The sequence below is a fragment of the Coffea eugenioides genome, chromosome 8, assembly GCF_003713205.1.
Source record: "Coffea eugenioides isolate CCC68of chromosome 8, Ceug_1.0, whole genome shotgun sequence".
Classification (NCBI taxonomy): Eukaryota; Viridiplantae; Streptophyta; class Magnoliopsida; order Gentianales; family Rubiaceae; genus Coffea; species Coffea eugenioides.
In genome coordinates, this window is record NC_040042.1 from 46,268,606 (window position 1) to 46,288,066 (window position 19,461).

The 19,461-nt window shown below is 36.7% G+C and overlaps 3 protein-coding genes across 4 annotated transcripts; all 3 read right to left on the reverse strand.

Moving 5' to 3' along the window:
- Positions 1 to 7,474: 7,474 nt before the first annotated feature.
- On the reverse strand, positions 7,475 to 8,077 carry LOC113781629 (disease resistance response protein 206-like). Its single transcript, XM_027327589.1, has one exon. The coding sequence runs from the start codon at positions 8,075 to 8,077 to the stop codon at positions 7,511 to 7,513; it is 567 nt and encodes a 188-aa protein (XP_027183390.1). The 3' UTR covers positions 7,475 to 7,510.
- Positions 8,078 to 10,928: 2,851 nt separating this feature from the next.
- On the reverse strand, positions 10,929 to 11,462 carry LOC113780912 (dirigent protein 6-like). The gene has a single exon (XM_027326695.1). It carries the CDS (start codon positions 11,460 to 11,462, stop codon positions 10,929 to 10,931), a length of 534 nt encoding a protein of 177 aa, XP_027182496.1.
- A 2,546-nt stretch (positions 11,463 to 14,008) lies between these two features.
- LOC113781485 (cation/H(+) antiporter 18-like) lies at positions 14,009 to 18,086 on the reverse strand. Of its 2 annotated transcripts, none has more exons than XM_027327431.1 (4): positions 17,903 to 18,086; positions 17,010 to 17,231; positions 15,392 to 16,393; positions 14,009 to 15,309 (listed from the first exon to the last, which is right to left on the reverse strand). In XM_027327431.1, exons 2-4 carry the CDS (start codon positions 17,196 to 17,198, stop codon positions 14,146 to 14,148), a joined length of 2,355 nt encoding a protein of 784 aa, XP_027183232.1. In that variant the 5' UTR covers positions 17,199 to 17,231; positions 17,903 to 18,086; the 3' UTR covers positions 14,009 to 14,145. The 2 variants fall into 2 exon arrangements, with proteins under 2 accessions (XP_027183232.1, XP_027183233.1); XM_027327432.1 differs by lacking the exon at positions 17,903 to 18,086 and adding an exon at positions 17,863 to 17,883.
- Between the last annotated feature and the right edge of the window lie 1,375 nt (positions 18,087 to 19,461).

Sequence of the window (19,461 nt, forward strand, 5' to 3'; positions counted from 1 at the left end):
GATTGGCATTATATCCGATCCAACCTGGCTAGATCTCTTTATATAAAGGTTTTCAGTGGCAGAATTGTCCTAAGCTTGGCTTTTAAGGGATCTTATGATAACTTGGGAAAAGGCTGAACTAATTTGTATATGGATATATTACTCGATGTTGTTAGCTTAAAGTCTAAGATTGACGTAATTATTGGGTGCGCTTGCCAGTAATACTGTAACGGTCGATGGATGCTCTTGTGTATTAGGTGGGTTCATCATGACCAAAAGTGGTATATCCTGTCTGTAAAGCAATTTCAGTCGATGAGTTGATGGATATCATGCATGGAGTCCAATTAGTTAGTGCGATAATGGGAAAGGAAGCCTACGCGAATCTGATCAGGATGGACGAATAATTGAACATTCTAATAGGGGAAAAAAAAGAAAAGGAAAGAAAGATAAAAGAAAGAGGAGAATGGAATGAATGCATGCATGCAAGAACAGGTTTAGAAAGGCTTACATGCATTGCTGTTAATCTCTTCTGATTGATTATCTTCTCTACTTCTCTTTTTAGGTCTGATAAGTTATCTTCGACCATCGTTATGTATGGTCACAATCCCTTTATCTTTATTCTCAGAGTCCATTTAACTATTTGTTTTCTAAACATGCATGTATAAACTTAAATACCACGTTTGCTATGTGGAACGGTCCATCATTATCAGGTGAAATATAACAGCATTTCAACTTTTTCTGAGTGTTATGTAAACAAGACTTGGATACCTATGAGAAACTTTAAAATATTTCTCATATATCGTGAATTACATATAATGCACATTAAGTTGATGCTAATGTGAAGAAAATGGTAAAAAGATTAGTGGTGGAGTACCTAAAAGAGGGGTGTCAAATTAAGCTAGAAGGGGCTCAATTTCCTCATTAATTAGTTGGTGAGGAAAGGGCTCTCCAGAATTAAGTTGGAATGGTTTTCCTTCTTGAAAGTAGTCGTACATTTTTTTCAGGTCAACCAAGCCAATTCCCGCAAACCAGACATGGTAAAATAGCAATGAGTTTCATTTATTGAAATGGCTACTTTAATTTGTCCTCATGCGCTAGCCCTCAGCACCTTCAATGACTTCCCCTCCGATCCGAGTTCAACCAATACTTGATTAGTAGCTAATTAATATATTAGTTTTTTTCTTTTTCTTTAAGAGTGCTAATAATCATGATTATGGATTTTTGGAGTGCCAAAAAGTGAAAAGAGTACTCTTGTCTCAACGATATCATTTCCATTTTGTGTGCCATGTATGTCCAGAATATCTCGATTTTCTCTTGAATAAAATCTTACAGTTTTATCACTCTTCTTTAAGGGGAAAAAAAAAAAAGAAGTAACGAGTGCTGATCTCACATTCTTGTGATTAATTTCATCTTCTAACTAATGAATTGTCCATAATGTCTGGCCCGACGTCACTGGAAGAAAAAGGTGCAGTAATTATTCTCGTCCAGTCAAGGCCTTGACATTTATTATAGACACAGGAAAACAAGAGAACAGTCCAGTCCATGCAGTGATGTTAGGTGTCCAAATCCACCAATGTATTGGAGTAATTGGCCTGGCAAAGTGGTTAAAACTGAACGTCTAGTTGGTGAAAGGAAAACATCCACACACCTCTACTAACCACTTTCTTGTTTCTACTCTCTTACTTTCATTCTGTCAACCCAATTTCGTACTTAAAATAAATACCCAATGCAGTAAATTTTGGATCTGGTACGGCGACAGAGATGTCTAGCCCTTCTTCACCAACCCCTCTTTGTATTTTGATGCTTTCTTCCCAGAACTCCTGCAGTGCTGGCTACTCGATTCTACCCCAAGTCAAGGACAGCAAACGACAGCAAAATACTTTGGTTGACAAGATTCATGGCCTCAACAATTTTTTTTATTTTTTTATTTTTGTCAAACAGCGTCTATTCACAACTACTATCATGCTAAGAAAAAGGGAACAAATCCAACCCGAGTCATCAGAAACCTAAACATGACTGAGGGTGCGTTTGATAAAATTGAAAATTGAAATCTGAAATCTGAATATATTAAATTATTGAATTGTTAAATATTAAATCTAATACATTTGAGTGTATATTACATTCAATGATAAGTGCATAGCTTATCATTTAATTTTGAGAACAAGTTTTGCCTAGTCACTTAATTAATTTTAAATGTTCAATTTTTAGTTAACAAATGGTCTGAATATATTAAGATCTAATTCCATTAAATTTAAGTACTAAATTAAATTATCAAACAGGGTCTAAATCACCTTCATACCAAACGAGTGCACTATTCCATACACTGAAACATATTTTACTCTAAAATGTAAGCAAGAAATTTGAACATTGACCCACACCCAAGGCGGCCACTGGGGTAAAGTATTTTATTTTTATTTTTATTCTTTTGTTATCAGCAAGCAGCGATGCACCGTTTCAACTGATAGCCCATGGGTCTCTTCAACATGCTAGCCACAAGGGTGGCGAGCCTGGGCCTGACTTTTAGCAGATTCAGTTTAAACTTTATGCATGCCCAGTTTAGAAACCACTAAAATAAGAACACGGCTTTTATAGGGAAATGAAAAATTGGTTGTCTTAAAACAGCTTTCCACTTCTAAATTAGAAGCCCAAACGTTCTGGACATTTTTTTTTCCGATCTGTAGGCGATTTAGAAAACCCAAGTTTGTGAACTAAGGAATATTTTTGACCCCGTGGGCCCAAGATACAACTCTTATTTATTATTCATTTATTTTTCCTTGTAAATTGAAGTAATACCTGAAAATCAGAAGCTACAGGAAGATTTTATTAATTTTCACACAAACAAATCTATATTTGTAATGAATGAATAACACCTTTATTCTTCGAGACTTACCTCGCCTAGTAAGAATGGCAGTCCAGGTAACAAGGAGGTTTCTACCTTCATTCTCGACCTCTTTTTTTCCCTCTTTTCTCTCTGTAATTTTTAGAGTCTCTCTTAAAAAAACAAAATAGAGGACAAATTCACACCTTCTAAACTTAGAATTGTCGGCCAAGATAATTTGTGAATTGTACTAATGGGTTGGATGCAAAGTTGCAAACTAGCTTTTAGTACCTAGCAAAGAGAACAATCCCACGTCAACCCTATTACACACATATATATATATATTATTAATAAAGGAACTCACAATCACTATTCGAGAGTGTGTGATGAATAAATTTCGCCCCATATAATTGTCTACCAACCACATGAAGGGATGATACGCACTAGACGGACAGATGTCCGCCCTATTACATTGATAAAGAATAATCAACAAATTCGGCTTGTGAAAGTACCACCTTTCAGATTACTTGCTTTTTTCCCCCTTTGTCTAAGAAGTAATCTTCTCCTAACACGCCACTACCTATCATTGTCCTTTTAATGTTCTTTTCTGTGTTGATAATTAACGGTGGATCGCATTCAACCCCACAAAGCTCAGAATCTTGAATTCTTTATTACTACTCGAGATTTGTCAACATCTTTCTTGTTTTTCTAATTGGATCTTTTAGATAATAAAATCAACCAGAGAAGTTGATATCTGACTTGAACCCACCAAAACCTCTTTTTAACTTCAGTGACTTCTTTGAAAAATAGTTTAGGACCATCTCACTCCTTTTCTGTCTTCCTGAGTTTTAAAAACTTTTGCTATTACTCCCTCCGTCCCACTTTGATAGTCCTGATTTTTTTTTTACACAGTTTAAGAAAAAGTAGTTAACTTTGTTGGAACAATCAATTTAAGTAGCTATTTTCTTAAAATACCCTCACATTAATTAGAGTACAACTTTATGAGAACTTGAATTGATGGTAAAAAAAAGAATCAACTCTCATTAAATGGAGTAGGTTTATAGTAACAACAACTTACATCGAACAAGGGTATTTTAGAAAAATTCAAATACAACTGCATTCTTCAATTGGAAAGTAGACTACAATTTGAGACAGATGAAAAAGGAAAACAGGACTATCAAAGTGGAACGGAGGAAGTATATATTACTATATATTATTCTTCGTGACGCACAGACAATTCCCAACAATGGAAACTCACTGGCTCCAAGTATATTAAAGCTACTAAAGTAAGCAAGAGTTTGTTCTGTCATTCCCGTGATTGCCAGCTAGAACACGTGCTGGATAACTAATCCCTTGGAGATTTTGACAAAAATTTCAGCAAAATAACGCTTTAAAGAATCAAAGTCAAGCTTGTGAGTAATTGAGCTAAAGATGGCCTTTCTTGAGTTAGATTGATATTTGGCTGTCGGTCATTTATTTATTCAGTTGCTTGTTTTCACAATCAAACGTTGGTGGAAGATTGGTGTGCGGTAGGTGCAGAGGCTGCTGACTATTGGGGCTGCGCTTTTAAGGTACATACAACCAAGCACACGAAATTTGATTTGTTACCTTAGTCCTTAGGTGAGGTAGGCTTCGGTTGGCTATAATCAGAAAAATTGAGACTAATGGGAATATTATTAATATTGTTAGGGCATTATTTGTACAACTTTTGGAAACAAGTCCATTTTTACAACGTGCGTGTCCTTGCCTCATATTCTCCAACCCAACTGACTTCACTTGGTCATCTTGTAGTTAGTACTCCATTAACCTTCGAATGTGGATTGTTCCTAATTACCTGTGAACTTGGGGGGTTTTGGTTATGCTTATGCCCCTAATCTTAGAAGATCAAGAAACTCAACCACGTGTGCAAGTTAATCAACGACGATCTAGTGTTAGGTTGGGATAGGGTCAATTATGCCGTCGGGACTCGTGGGGGGTGGGTGGCAATGAAAGGTCCGCGCAGATTGCGATGTCCATATCCATTAATGGATATGGTAATAGAGCCTTTCTTCGATTCATTATTATGAGCCCACCGTTGACATAAGCTGTGCGCACGGCATTTTAGGCTGACTTTTGAGAGAAATTTTATGTTGGTGCAAAGCAACTATTTGGTATACCTAAGTAATTGATCTAAGATCAATGTGGAAGTTATTCAAACACTTCACTTACTAATTCACATGTTAAGCAGGGTTAACTTGACATGTTAAATGGAAACTCTTTTGTCGATCCTAGAGTAACTATTGCCAAGGAGTTACAGTGAAACCAACACAAATTTTTTGGATTTTCGATGTCACATTCCTGGTACTATTTATTTGAATGGTTTTGGATATCAAATTTATTTGGACGGTCACTGTCGTCACGTATGTGGATATTCAAAATTATAGATCGTTTATAACTAAAAAAGGAATATGTTATGAGTTAACATATTCCTAATACCACGTAAAATTAGATATATATAATTCTAGCCCCGTTTCTTAAGAGAAAAAAAATGCAAATACCTATTCAACATGTAATATACCTAAAATTATGAAACCAATATTTGCCAATGAAGCCTTGATCTACTAGACACAATTTAGTTAGAGAAGGCAAATTAATGTATGAGTCTATTCTAATTTTATGTTAGTTTGGGCGTTAGTTGTTATGAATTAGTTGTAATCTCTTATACTAATTCCACCATTGTGGGTTATATGTAATTTTTATATTAAAAAAAATATTAGAGCAATTTTTATTTAAACTAGATAGGTGCACGTGTGTTGCACGTGTAGTTTCATGATTTTCATATTTGCACTTTCTCTATAAATTAATTTGCAATATTTTGCAGGATACATACATAGAAGAAAAGTAATGGTTGTTCAATTTTTGTTCAGCAGATGGGGAAATTGAACTTTAAACTGGACTTAATTTCTTGATTAAGGACTTGCATGGAAATATGTTTTTGATTCCGGAATGGATGACAAACTATTTCCAGAATTGATGAGAAGTTGATGTATCACACGCATCAGTGTTTGGAAGTTGTCTTAATTCTTCATCACACCCAATTTTACACATTCAAGCTAATATTTATATAATTTTGAGCATATTAGGTAAATCAAATGTATAAGAAACACCTATCTATCGCTAAATCATTTAAGACATTTTTATATATGGTATGCATAAATGATCAGGCTACTCAGAATTTTTTTTTTTTTGGCTAGTAGTGTTTTGTTTTCACATTTAATTACCATGAACTAACAATAACTCAAGACTAGTTAACAAGTTTACTATAAAAGAAGCGAAATGCTATACATTCCAGTTTCCCTTCAGTAGTACTAGTGTGTTTTTTTTTCCAGATCTATTTTGACTTCTTTAATTGGAAGTAGTATTATTTTATGGGTAGGATGAAGAAAAATGCAATAATTGTGGCCACCGCCTGTCTCTTGTTTGTCACCGCCGTCTTGACTAAAGCAGAAATCCGAGTCCATCGCACATTGCATGGCCGGAGGTAATTAGAGCTATCATCCGTTCCAACCTAACACATTAACAATCAATGGTTGGGATAGTGAATCTATGGCTACAGATTGTTCTATGCATTTGTTGCACGATGTGATGTTGTCTGCCGTAATTTCTATATGGCATTGTATTGGTAAATTAGCATTCTTCATATTAGCATAAAATATTTGGTAAGTACAACTATCTTACAGAAATGTGCCTAAGCCTTAGAAGCCGTTCCGAATATAAAGTCTTTGTTTATGCAGGAATGCTTTTCTAAGTGAACCAAATCCTTCCATCTTTTTCCACTAATTTAATCCAAAACTGCAATTAAAGCGTCCCAGAGGGCCAGAAAAAAAAAAAAAAAAAAAACTCATTCTGATCATGGTACTGGAGTCCATGCAGGCATACTCCAGAGTTATTGATCTGATTGACAAAGGGTTCAACAAATTTACTTTATTATACATAAGAAGAACAGGCATAATAATGCTGGTTTATGAATTCTGGATTTATGCATTGGAGAATGATTTACGTCATCCCTCAAGTTATTCTTGTGTGCCGTAAACAATGATGATGTGTCATGTTTGCTTTTGATGTTAGTCTTACCATAGGATTTTTAATTTGACCAAATATATAATCTCAACGTGGGAATTAGTAGCGGTCTATAATGGAAAGATAGATAGGCACATCATACATGAGCAGGTTCATGTTTCCAAATTAAGGCTAATTTGGTTTACACCACGAACGTTTGACTTGTCTTGAAGTAACTAAGCGGATTATCATTCTTCTGTCTTCTTCAACAGCGATGTATTGATTCGAGGAAGAATTTTTTAAAAAAAAAAATTCTTTATCTAAGAATGGATTGCCACTATTTCGATTTTCTTCATTTGTCCAAGAGTTTCTAGAGAGAAGCAAGTAATTAAGAACATCACTTTGGTTCAACTATTTTATTTATCAAAGTGATGCATGGACAGAGTACAAACTCATATATCAATTAAGACTCAACATCAAGAGAAAAATGATAATTTTAAATCAATGCTATTTCGTAAAATTTTATTCTCCTATCAATTAAAACTTCTTGATAGTAGCTCCCCTCCCACCCAAAAAAAAAGGCAAATGCAGCCATGAAAACCATATAATATTTTTTTTTTTTTCTAAAAACAAAAGGATCCAAGCTGAAAGCCATTGAATTGTACCATCAATCAATCACTTCCAGCATTCATACAACTTAATATCAACTCTCAGCCGGAAATAGACATCTCCTTCAAATGCATCAGTCGACAAAGTGCCAATCCCTCTAGCCATGAAGAAGTCACCAGTTCCACCTATGACCGAAATATCCCTAGTCTTGTTGAGCAATGGATCAGCACCAGCAAAATTGAGGGAACCCTTGTGTTCTGTGGAATTGAAGACGAGGGAGAAAGAAAGCCAAGCAGAATAGGTAGTTTGCTGATCATAAAGGTACATGCCCTGTGCTCTTCCCACCGGAGGTGAATGCAGATTGTTGTCCAAAGTGATGGGATCGTCGAAAACGACCAAGTCTCCGAAGTTGAATGGGGAAGCCACTGCTGTTTTGTTACCCCAGTCTGGTGCCCCAACTATGGCTGCAGTTGCATTGTCTCTGTTGTAGCCTTTGTACAGGATATCGTGGAAGAAAAACACGAGTTCTTTGCAGGGTTTCACAGGAGGATAAAATCTGTAGCTATGGCTGATGGTGGAGATAGAGAAAAGGAAGCAAAAGAAGAGAGCAGGGATGAGGGCTTTTGCAGCCATTGTTGTCACCTTCAACTATACTAAATTCTTGGGTTGATGAGGGACTATCACTATATTCTTCCCCCTTATATAGGAGTTTTTGGGAGTAAGAGCGTCATGACTGATCAGTTGTGTGCACTGTGCAAGAAACGTGTACGTTTGGTATCTTGTAAATTGTGGTACATGCATAGTGGAAATAACAAGAATTTTGTTTTTGTTTTTAACCTTATATTATAACAACCCCGTGACACTGATGACATTTTTTGTCATGCATAAATATTTTACATATTTTACACGTATGTTGTGTATTCAATCATAATAATATATATACCGTTCGTTCGTGTATATAAGATTTACTTTAAATAATTACTTAAAAGGTATTGTCAAAACATGTAACCGTCCATGAATATATAGTCAAATCAATCCCTCAAAGTGTTGGGTTAAAATTATTCTGAAACTCAAACTTCAAATGCTGAATTCCAGTTGGCGTTAAATCTATATCCTCCCAACAAAGAGAGGAGGAATAAAAAAGAAACACATACACATTCTTTCCTCAATATCTAATCATTAGAATTAAACACCTTGCCCTCCCGTGGGTAGTTCGGTTGGGACTGATCGTCTGTAGTTACAGTAAAATCACAGATTCGACCTTCACGTGTTATCGTTGGTGGGCATTTTGGGGCGAATTCCGGAACACCCCTCCAGACCCGACAAAAAAAAAAAAAAAAAAAATTAAACACCATACAACCCTCTCCCCCTCCCCCCCTAAAAAAAAGGAAAGAAAAAAACACTAAACATCTATTTTGCTGTTTGCCTGGTAAATTCCACCTACCACTTAATAGTACCATCGTCAACTACACGACATGGATGGATCAGTTGATTTGCATTCTGTTCCATGTATCGCATCAACTTAACTTTAACACTGATATTAACTGTAGTAAGACCATTCATATACATATTAAACTTGCAAATAGCAATACTAGTAAGTAGTTCGTCGATTAAAATGATTTTCAACAATGGGTTGTTTGGTCAACTATATCCCTGAACATTGGTCAATAGAATGTGGCCCTCAAATGTAAATTTTTATGGAAAAATAATATTTAATTGAGAAAGTATCTAAATGTAAAGGGGACAATAAATTAAATGTATGCATTTAAACGATGAATTGGGTGTAAATTATATCTACTAACAAGTTCAACTATGTTACTCAATATAAGCGCCATAGAATTTATTGCACACTCGGATTATTAGTTGTTTGAAACATGAGTGGTGTCTTTGTTATGGATTTATCTAAAAGCAATTATAAGGCACAATTAACCCGGTTCTTTTATCTAGTTAGTACACGGGTTTTTCACATATACTGCACACATATGTTTGGATTGTAGTTTTCTAATAAAATTTTTTACTCGAATCAATTTTTTACCTTCATATACATTAAATCGTTATAGTCAATTTATTTACAAAAACTTAAAAAGAAAACAGCAATCTAAACCGGAGGAAATTAGAGTCACTTTTGTATTTAAACAGTTCGGAGTAGTAACAGTTAAGTGGGTCTCTGATGTACAAGAAATCCAGATAATTAGCACCACTTAGAGCTAAATCTCGTTTGACTAAGGATTCAACCAGAGAACGTTCTACAGTTTTTGGATTCTATACAGAGGCGCTCTTAGCCACCGTTCAATTTATGTTGGCACAACTTCTGCGCTCAACCAAGGGGGATGGAGTGGACAAACTCTGCACTTCGACAAGCTCTGCACTACGATAATGGACATCAGTCGGCCTGAATAGCGAATGTTTGGGCTCAAAACTAAATTAACGAGGGGCAAAAATATGGACCATCGAAAAACTTGGCAGTATTGATTTGGATTATGTTGCATTTTGATTAATTCATTGGATGGACCTGTCAAAACAGAATATTTAACCATAAATGGTGAATATTGTAGGGCATAAAATGCAATTATGAGACTGGGCACGTCCTAGTCAATGGTCATTGTATGATTCTTCTTGAGACGTAAGAGTCACTATCTTTCAAAGAGTTCAAAAGGAGAAAACAATCTCAAGAAAAATAAAGAATGGTTCCTATTTATCCGATTTTATATGTCGATTAATTTCATTCGAGTATGATCTGGGTTTGTTTGGATTGTGTTTTATTTGGAATATTTTTACTGTATCACTTTTTGTGATATGATATGTGTGAGATAAAAAGGTAATTGGAAAGATAAAAAGATGTATTGAAAATTGTAATGATGATGTAAGCAGATAAAATTAAGAAAATAAAACACAATCCAAACAAACCTATGTGATGAATCGCTTCGGTTATTGGCTCGTAGTCTAGAGCAACGGATAGGCCCTGGCTGTGCAACCATACGCCAATTTCACTCATGATCTGTTGTTGCTTTAGATTCGACTACTTCTTTTAGGAACTTAAATCAGTTTGTTATAGTTTTCCTTTCTTTTTCCCCATGCTTTGCCATATTTACACTTCAAAAAAAAAAAAAATTTTTATGCTGACCCTTCATTTCTTCTGTAATTTTCGCAAATAAATTAAAGTTAGTGGAGTGCAGTAACAAAATACAGACCGAAAATTCTAATATTCTCTTTTCATTAATCTCTATCATCAAGTAACTGATCATGGAGCGATTTTTGGTTCAATGGACGGAGTTACATGAGATTTAAGTCAAAACCAAAAGGAAATTCTGTTACTTAAAAGGAAAAGAAAAAAAAAGGAAAGAAAAACAGTGGAGATCGATTAATAACTAAACTCAGAATATATACTATTACCATGGAAATATTGTTGAGAACATATATGTATGGGATAGGATACAATAACAGTGCTGATCATTTCGTTCTTTTAGCGGGTGGATTTTGCTTGCTAGTAGCATTCGTACAACTTGATGTCCATTTGGAGGCGAAAATAAGCAGTACCTTGCTGAGTATCAGTACGAAATGTTGCAACGCCTCTAGCCATGAAGAAGTCGCCTGTTCCTCCAACCACCGAGAGATCCCTAGTCTCCTCCATCATCATGTCAGCCCCCATGATGTTAATAGTACCCTTATGCTCAGTTGAGTTAAATATCAAGGTATAAGCAAACCATGCATTATAAGTATCTTTCATGTCGTAAAAGTAGAACCCTTGAGCTCGCGCTATCGGGGGAGAAAGAAGAAGCCGGTCTTTTGTAATTGGATCGTCGAAAACCACGAGCATCCCAAAATTGGTGTTTCCTAGTTGAGTCGGATTTGCCGTGGCTGCAGAGGTAGCATTTGCGGTGTTTGTTCCGTTAAAGATGATGTCGTGGTAAAACACTGTCAAATGTTTGCATGGTTTTTCAGGTTTTATCTTCCTAGCGTGGCTAAGAACGAAACAAAATGCAACGAGAAAGAAGACGTTGCAAAAGGATTTCTTCATATTGGTTAATTATGCTTGATTTGTTCCATATTGCTGGGCAGTTTTATAGATGAAATCTCCTACACAAGACAAGATCCGTCCTTAATCGCGTTTTATGTGCTCAAGGTATATACCATTCGGTAAATTAATTCTTAATATAATGGACATCGACATATTCTTTCGTCTTTACTCTTTAGCATGTATTGTACTAAGAGAAGAGAAGAAGAGATGTACTACAAGAAGATAGGCACGGAAAGACAAGACAAGGAGATCGGGTGAAGTGTTTTTTATATTGAGAGTGCTGTATAAACTTGTCCTACTCGATGTTCATTGCTTGAGATAAATCAATTTTTAAACTATATATCATGAAAATGTGACGTTCAAATTTTGGATTTCGACAGCCAATTTCTTTTACAATGATAAATATTCTGGAAATCATTTTTAAAGTGAATATGTAGAAAGAGAATAACCAACCTTCACTTTAAAAATATATTTTTTTTCCAGCAGAGAGGGTTGAATTTAAAAAGGTTAGAAGACAGAGAAATTAGAAGCCAAAACCTCTACGTTTTATCCTTCGCTTGGGTTGCCTATTGGCATGACGTTGGGCTCAGTGGCTGGTTCTGGTTGGATTTAGAGGTACATGGAAATCTGAAATCTCAATTTGTACTGCGTTTGGCCTCAATAATTTTTGGATATATGTCTCAAAGTACATAAGGTGTTGCATAAAGAAGTTAATAAGTTTTTCACGTAATCTTTCTCTTGCATATCTTGCTTCAAGTTTCCAAGTCAAAACCCACTCTCAGGTATTTTTAAAAAATTATCATATGATGAAAGACCGTAGATAATGTATTCATGGAAAGACTGAAATACCAATTACACGAAAAAGAGATGATGATTAGAGTAAGATTAATAACGAGCCCATTGTGTATAGTGAGGTCATCTAGATTGAAGATTATTTTGAGAAAATCTCTTAGAATAATAGTGTAACGTGTTTTGTAACGTGATATATATGTATATAAAATAAAAAAAAAAGTTTAAAAAACATTCGAGAAAGTATAGAATTGAGAGAAAAAAAAAAAAAAGGAAGTATCCAAGTTGGGTATCCCAATTATTGATTATTTTTGTTACGTACACCAGCCAACACAGCCTAGTTATATGTGCAGAGTGTCTTTTAGTTACTTACGCGGGACGTGTGGCGGACCTAATGCTGTTAAAAAAAAAAATGGTAGTAAATAATAATTAGCATGATTTAACATCAGTTGGTACCCTGGAATCTTTTGTTCTATGTGACATGAATGACTGTAGGTGGTGGTCTTTCTAACACTAGTAAACAATCATGGATGATGAGGACAAGGATGCAGCTTAACTAGGTTGCTGGCAACTTTTTTGATTCCAGACAATCTAACTAAAACAGGCATCTTTTTACATTAAAGAAACAATGAGGGCATTTCGTTAGTCTAGAGGTGAGGAAAAGCTAATTTGGTTGGTTCTAACCAAACAAGCTTGGGTTTGTTTGGATTGAGGATTATTTGCTAAAATTTATTTGCTTACATCTTCGTTACAATTTCCAACACACCTTTGTATTTTCTCAATTACCTTTTTATCTCGCATACATCACATCACAAAAAGTGCTACAGTAAAAATATCTCAAATAATTTACAATCCAAACAATTTTTTTTTCCCCGATAAAATAAGAAACTAATTTGTCTAGATATCACCCAACACGAAATGAAATGAAATACTCGTCAAAGTCAAGAGCGAAATTCCACAAAAAAAAAAAATCCAATTGGATGCTAGAAAAAAAAATCATGATAATTTGGAACAATAATAATTTGGTTGAACCTTCTGCACCTCGCTGTGCTTTTTTTTCTGCACCTCGCTGTGCTGTCTGATGGTTATTGTGTAGGAGGAGGGGTGACATTTAGTACGCAGTTTACTTTAGACTGAAAAGTCAAAAGATGGGCTGTGAAGTGATGTCATCCCTCAGGGGGAACATGCCTGCCTGCTTGTGCGGTCTGAAACGATGAAGCAAAGCAGCACCTTCCATTCAGGGATCGCTGGTCTCTTCATTATTATATCATATCATGTCTGCCCCCATGATTTTGATAGGACCTTTATGCTGGGTTGAATTGAATGTCAAAGTGCAGGCAGATATAGTGAAACTCTTTGCAACTCGGGAAGAAAGTAGATGTAGGTCTGAGCTCTGATTTTAGGTGGCCACGGTTTTTCTCTTTGAATTTGATGCTCATGGATATAGATCTTCCAGAGTGCAGGCAGAGGAGTGAAACTGGCTGCAGTTTCATATACAAGCTCGAAGTATGGCTATTATACCCCAAAATATATAAGAGCTTGTTTTCCTGACTGGTTTTTGAAACTATTCTGACAAAAATGGCTCTGTTGGAGGCTTAGAGCTAGCTTTTATTTGTTGTTGCACCATGAAGCTGATAACAAGAAGAAAAGCTAGTAGCAAGTCTACAAAAAATTTGGAATTGAAGCACTGAACTTTGTATATTGTACTCTAATTTATCCAAAAAATTGTAAAACCAAAAAAAAATTAAGGTGGAGCAAAATCAATTCTATCTAACATCATATTCAGTTGATCCACAGGAAACTAGGGTAGGGGAAAGAGAGTCTCTACATATAAATCCCATGTGTATTATCTTTTATCAGGGATGACAGGGAATAATACGGGCAGGCGATGAATTTATTCATCGGCGGGAGCCTTCTCGTTATACTGCTGGACCACCAAAACTGAAGCCGTTGTTGACAAATCTGGAGAGGTTAACAAGCTCCCTACTGGCCCAAGTTCTGGGTACTCAATCCTTTCGTTCAGCGCCAATGCAATTTCACCATCAGGCATTCGACCAACCAAAAACAAGTTGCAGCGGCTGTAGGCACGAATTGCTGCTATCACTTCATTTGAGCTCCCAACAGCTCTCTCTTCGTAATTGACAGAGTCGTCTTCTGATACTCTATCCTTAATATCAGCAAGAACATCTTCATCTGCTGAGACAGCATTGCCACCAGGGTTGCTCTCTTCTTCTATTTGAACTCTCTCCCCGACAGTTTTTGGTTCCACTAAGAAACGGACAACTGTCAACTTGATTCCAGGGTGCTCAGCCATCCGAGTTCCATAAGCAAGTGCTTCATGATCATCATGCCCTCCCAAGAAAAGAACCACAATTTGATATGACACATTACTTGCTGATACATGTGCATTCCCACCTAGCCCACGATCAACCAATATCCCTACAGAGCATGAGGCATGCTCAAGAGCCCTACTGTTAACCCCACGAAATTCAGCTCGCGTGGTCTCCAAGGAGCCATCTAGCCTTTGGTGCTTGTGAAATGGTAGGATTATGATTGCTGCCTTCTTTCTCTCAGCAGTTCCGCAGATGTCTTCATGCATATCAGACAACGAAGAGATTGATGTCATCGACCTCACTGAAACCTTGCTTAGTTGTTGAAATGCCTCAAAAGCCACAACAATATGGTTTCCCCCCGATGAATGGCCTTTGTTCCAAAAGGGAAGCCCATTCCTTCTAGCTTTTTGGACCATTTGTATAGCAGAAGACCTTTCTGATAGCTCCATCAGATGCATTGCATACACACACAGGCTTTCATGCTTGTCAGTACCACGTGACGCCTCAAAGAGATTTATCATTGATGGGATGTTTCTAGCACTGTGGAAGCAAGCAAGGAGTCGAAGCTGAGTGTTGGCATTCTTTCTTTCAATTGTCCTGTGCTTGTAATCAATTTTTTTTGTTCTCTTTGCAGGCTTGTACACAGCCATCACTACAGGAGTGGTTATAAATGTTGTGAAGAGAGCCATTAAAACCATGATGGCAAATGTTTGATCATTAAGAACCTGCCAAGTTATAACGCGTCAGTGCTCAACTAGATAATAATTTATGTATAAAGCTTTAGATAGAATAGATACAGGATATTACCTTTCTGTCTTTACCAATGTTAAGGACAATGAGTTCCACGAGGCCTTTGCTGTTCATAAGAAAACCAAGAGCAACAGCTTCAGCCGTGGGCATTTTCCAAAGTTTAGCTACTGTGAAAGTGCCAACTATCTTTCCCAAACAGGCTGTACATATGACAAGAACCAAGAGACCCCAAGATTGAACACCTCTGATTGTTGCAACATTGGTCTTCAATCCACTTGAGACAAAGTACAGAGGGAGAAAAAGACCAGATACCAGATCCTCAACTTTCTCTACTAGAGCACCAGCAAATGGCCCTTCCTTTGGAACAAGAACTCCAAGTACAAAAGCTCCAAACATTGCATGAATGCCAATTGTATCAGTAACAAATGCAGCGGCCAACACAGCAGCTAATGTAGCACATATATACGTCTCACTGACAGGCTCACCTTCCTGGCAACGCCTAGACATCCATTTAAAAATTGGTGAGACAAAAAGACTTGCACAGATTACGAAACCACAACCACAAAGGAAAACCCATAATGGAACAATATGAGAAACGTTGTGACCAGATAAAGCAACAGCAAGAGCAAGCAATATCCATGCAGCCACATCATTGACTGCGGCGGCAGACATGGCCATTTTCCCAATATCAGTTGTTAAAAGCTTCAGCTCAGCCAAAATGCGGGCTAAAACTGGGAAGGCAGTTATAGAAAGTGCCACACCCATAAACACAAAAAATGCAGCTGCATTTGCATCTTCTGCAATGGTTGCTCGGAGGGCAAATGCTGAACCAATGCCTAACGCAAAAGGAACAGATATTCCAGCAATGGCAATGCTAAGGGCAGTTTTCCCTGTACGTTGCAGAGTTTTGAAGTTCAACTCCAACCCCGCAAGGAAAAGAAAGAACAGCAGACCAATGTTTGCCAGGGTGTCCAATACGGTAAGGCTCCTGGGTGGGAATACTGCCTTCAAATAGCTTTTGTTTCTTCCAAGAGCTGATGGCCCTAGCAAAATTCCTCCCTGATTAATAAACAACATTAGTTGCAGATCAAGATAACATTAGCATATCATCAACTGGCACCTTCTCTTGAGCCCTACTTCCCCTCCCCTTTATTTATGAAAATCAGTTTCGGTTTGCAGTATTGCCCTGGACATTTTAGTTTCAGATGGACTGCTGAATCACATGTGAAAAAGGATTCTTAATGAAATTCACAAAAACAACACTGGGAAATACATTAGCACTACTTAACACTGAACTAGTAAATGCTGTGCAACAACAGAAAGTTATTTTGCTGGTTGGATTGAGTAGACAATTTTAACTCTCACAAACAGGTATGAAGTGGTCGTGTTCTCTTCTAGCAATAAATGAGCCAAGGGAGGGGGAAAAAAGAAAAAGAAACGGGAGCAATAGCTTTGATATACAGAGTAAGTTAACTGCTTTAGTTTTTGAAAAGAGACTCAACAACTGAATTACTTCATTCTGGAGAGAAAAAAGGGTTGGGCGGAACACAAAATCACGCAATTTAAATGTTATGTCGGTAATCATATTCCAATCGAGTGCATTATGAACAATCAATTGAAAAGAGTTGAGAAAACTTAGATCGCATCAAACATGACGAAAGGAAGTTCAACTTACCACAATTTCTGCAATCACACGAGGCTGTCGTAATGGTTTGAGAACAAAAGCAAGGCATCTAGTGACAACAAGAACTAGACATATCTGTAAAATAGCAAGGGGAAGAGCAAAATCCAATGGATTATCGTGCTGGAAAGCACCGTTGGACGTTGCCTTCATCGGACCTGGACAAGTAACATTTGGAGCCATTGTCTAGGGAGGCAGATTCCTCACTTCAGGGCCCTGAAGAAAGCACCCAAAAAGCAGAACTTTCATATTCAAGAAACTTACCTAGACATTGACTGGACCACAACACAGAGCTTTACTTCCAAGAATGAACGACCTTGAATTACAGCTCCTAAAAACACCATATCTTCCCTCTTAATTCGATTGTTCCTAGGGAGGGGGGGAAAACTCACCGGTTTGGGAAAACAAAGCACAATAAAAACTACACTAACACCTAAAAATCCATTCGGAACAATGATTCAGCATGAAAGCATGCTGATAAATACACATACTTTGCCAAAGAAAGCGTAGCAGAGAATAAGGAAAAAGAACTAGTATGATGGCAGGTCGCGCTTTTTCTCCTAGTCTAACAAATTCAGTCTACCATATACGTCCCAGTTCCCAACAACATAGGCAAGTACACGATCATCCGAGTCCTTTCATGCAAGGAAAAACCAGTGAGAGCATTTAAACATGCTAGACTGTGTATTGACTCAACCCAAAACGTTGACTGAGAAACGATTGATGAGCAATGGACCAATCCCAAAGATTTAATCTTTCTTCAGGAGACAGACGAAACACAAAATAATTCCATCCGAAAGGAAAAAAAACGTAAGAATATTTAGGAAAAATCATGGCAACAACTTACACAAAAATTCAGAGAATTGCATGAATGCCATTATCAGTACCTTGTATAAAGCTTTGGTGATGAAGGCAGGGTGAGGAATCACATGAATCTCAACTGGGGTCAGGGAAAACTGATGAGGCGGTGCTTTGTGATGAAAAGCAACGAAATCCTGATACAATATGTAGAGACTAGAGAGAGAGAGAGAGAGGTGCAACTAATGACCAATACTAATAAATAGGTAGACCGAAGAACGTGGAATTGTGGTAGCTGCATCTAAGTCTAACATATAGATGCATACATACATATATAAAGAAAACTTCCTATTGGAAGGATTACTAGTAGGAAAAGACTTCTAAGCAGAGTGAATGAATGAGGGAAATTTGCCGTCATTCCACAATGGCCCATTACTCCTCTCCTTTTCAGCTTTTGTTTAATCTTTTGGCTGGCGTTGACTTCTCCGATTTGTGGGTTTAGCATTCTTTTATTTTGCGTTTTATTTGTAGATATTTCTTCATACTAATCTCTGACTTTTTGGTACAAATAAACTCAATTTTTTTTTTTTTTTGGTTCGACTAATAATGCACCTGATTCATCTGATAAGTTAGCCTTTTCTCGTTGGAGAAGAAGGGAATTAATTAGCACTAAACAAATTAGTATCAAAATACTAAAAAAAAAAAAAGAGTCAAGTAAAGAAGGTTCCACGAAGGTGCTGCAGCGCAGCCCTGACTACATTAACACGAAAGGTGCTTGATTGCATTATTGCAATGCTGGATCAACAAGTCACACACAACTCCGATGTTTTCTTCTTTTTTTTTTTGTCTTAATGCTCGTGGTCCAGACCGGATGTGGATTATTTTTTTTTATCAGACATTTGAAGTTAGTTAATTAAATCTAATTTTAAATTTAACTCCAAAAATCGATAACTCTTAAGGTAAATTTGGGAACTTAACTACCTAATCCCCAAACCCCTTAGAATCGATGTGGATTATGATTGAACGTAACAATTACAAACAGTGGATGACCAGTTGGCCGAACCCAAAAGATCCACATGTCTTTTATCGACAGAAACTAAATCCAGAAGCTGAAATCAAGAAAATGTCATGATTTTCATAAAGCCCAAAATTCTGCAGCCTGAAAAGAAAAGAAATCTTAGGCCTTGCTTGGATTGCTGGTTTCCGTCGGAAAATATTGTCGTTTTTTGTGATCACATTTCCCTATCACCTTTTTCCCTCACATATATTAAATCGCTACAGTAATTTTTCCATGAAAAATGACGGAAAATGCAATCTAAAAGATTATGGGTGTAGCAATTACTATGATTTATGACACGAGTGAAGTAATTACTATGGGTTTATCCAAAAATTGACATATCTCAACAAATTCCAAAGTAAAGCCCCGAAAGTAATAGCCTAACAAGCCAAGGTATCAAGTGGAGGACGACATTGCATGGCCTAAATTTCGCAATGGATCTTCTGTCCCACACTCTGTGCCATTCTCTGTCCCATTTTTTATTATATTGTTATTTCTCCTTAATAAACATCATGTTTTAGTTCTTTTTTGTTTCCTTATGATCCAATAACTATTAATTCAGTAATACACAAAATTTAACAAACTCAAAAA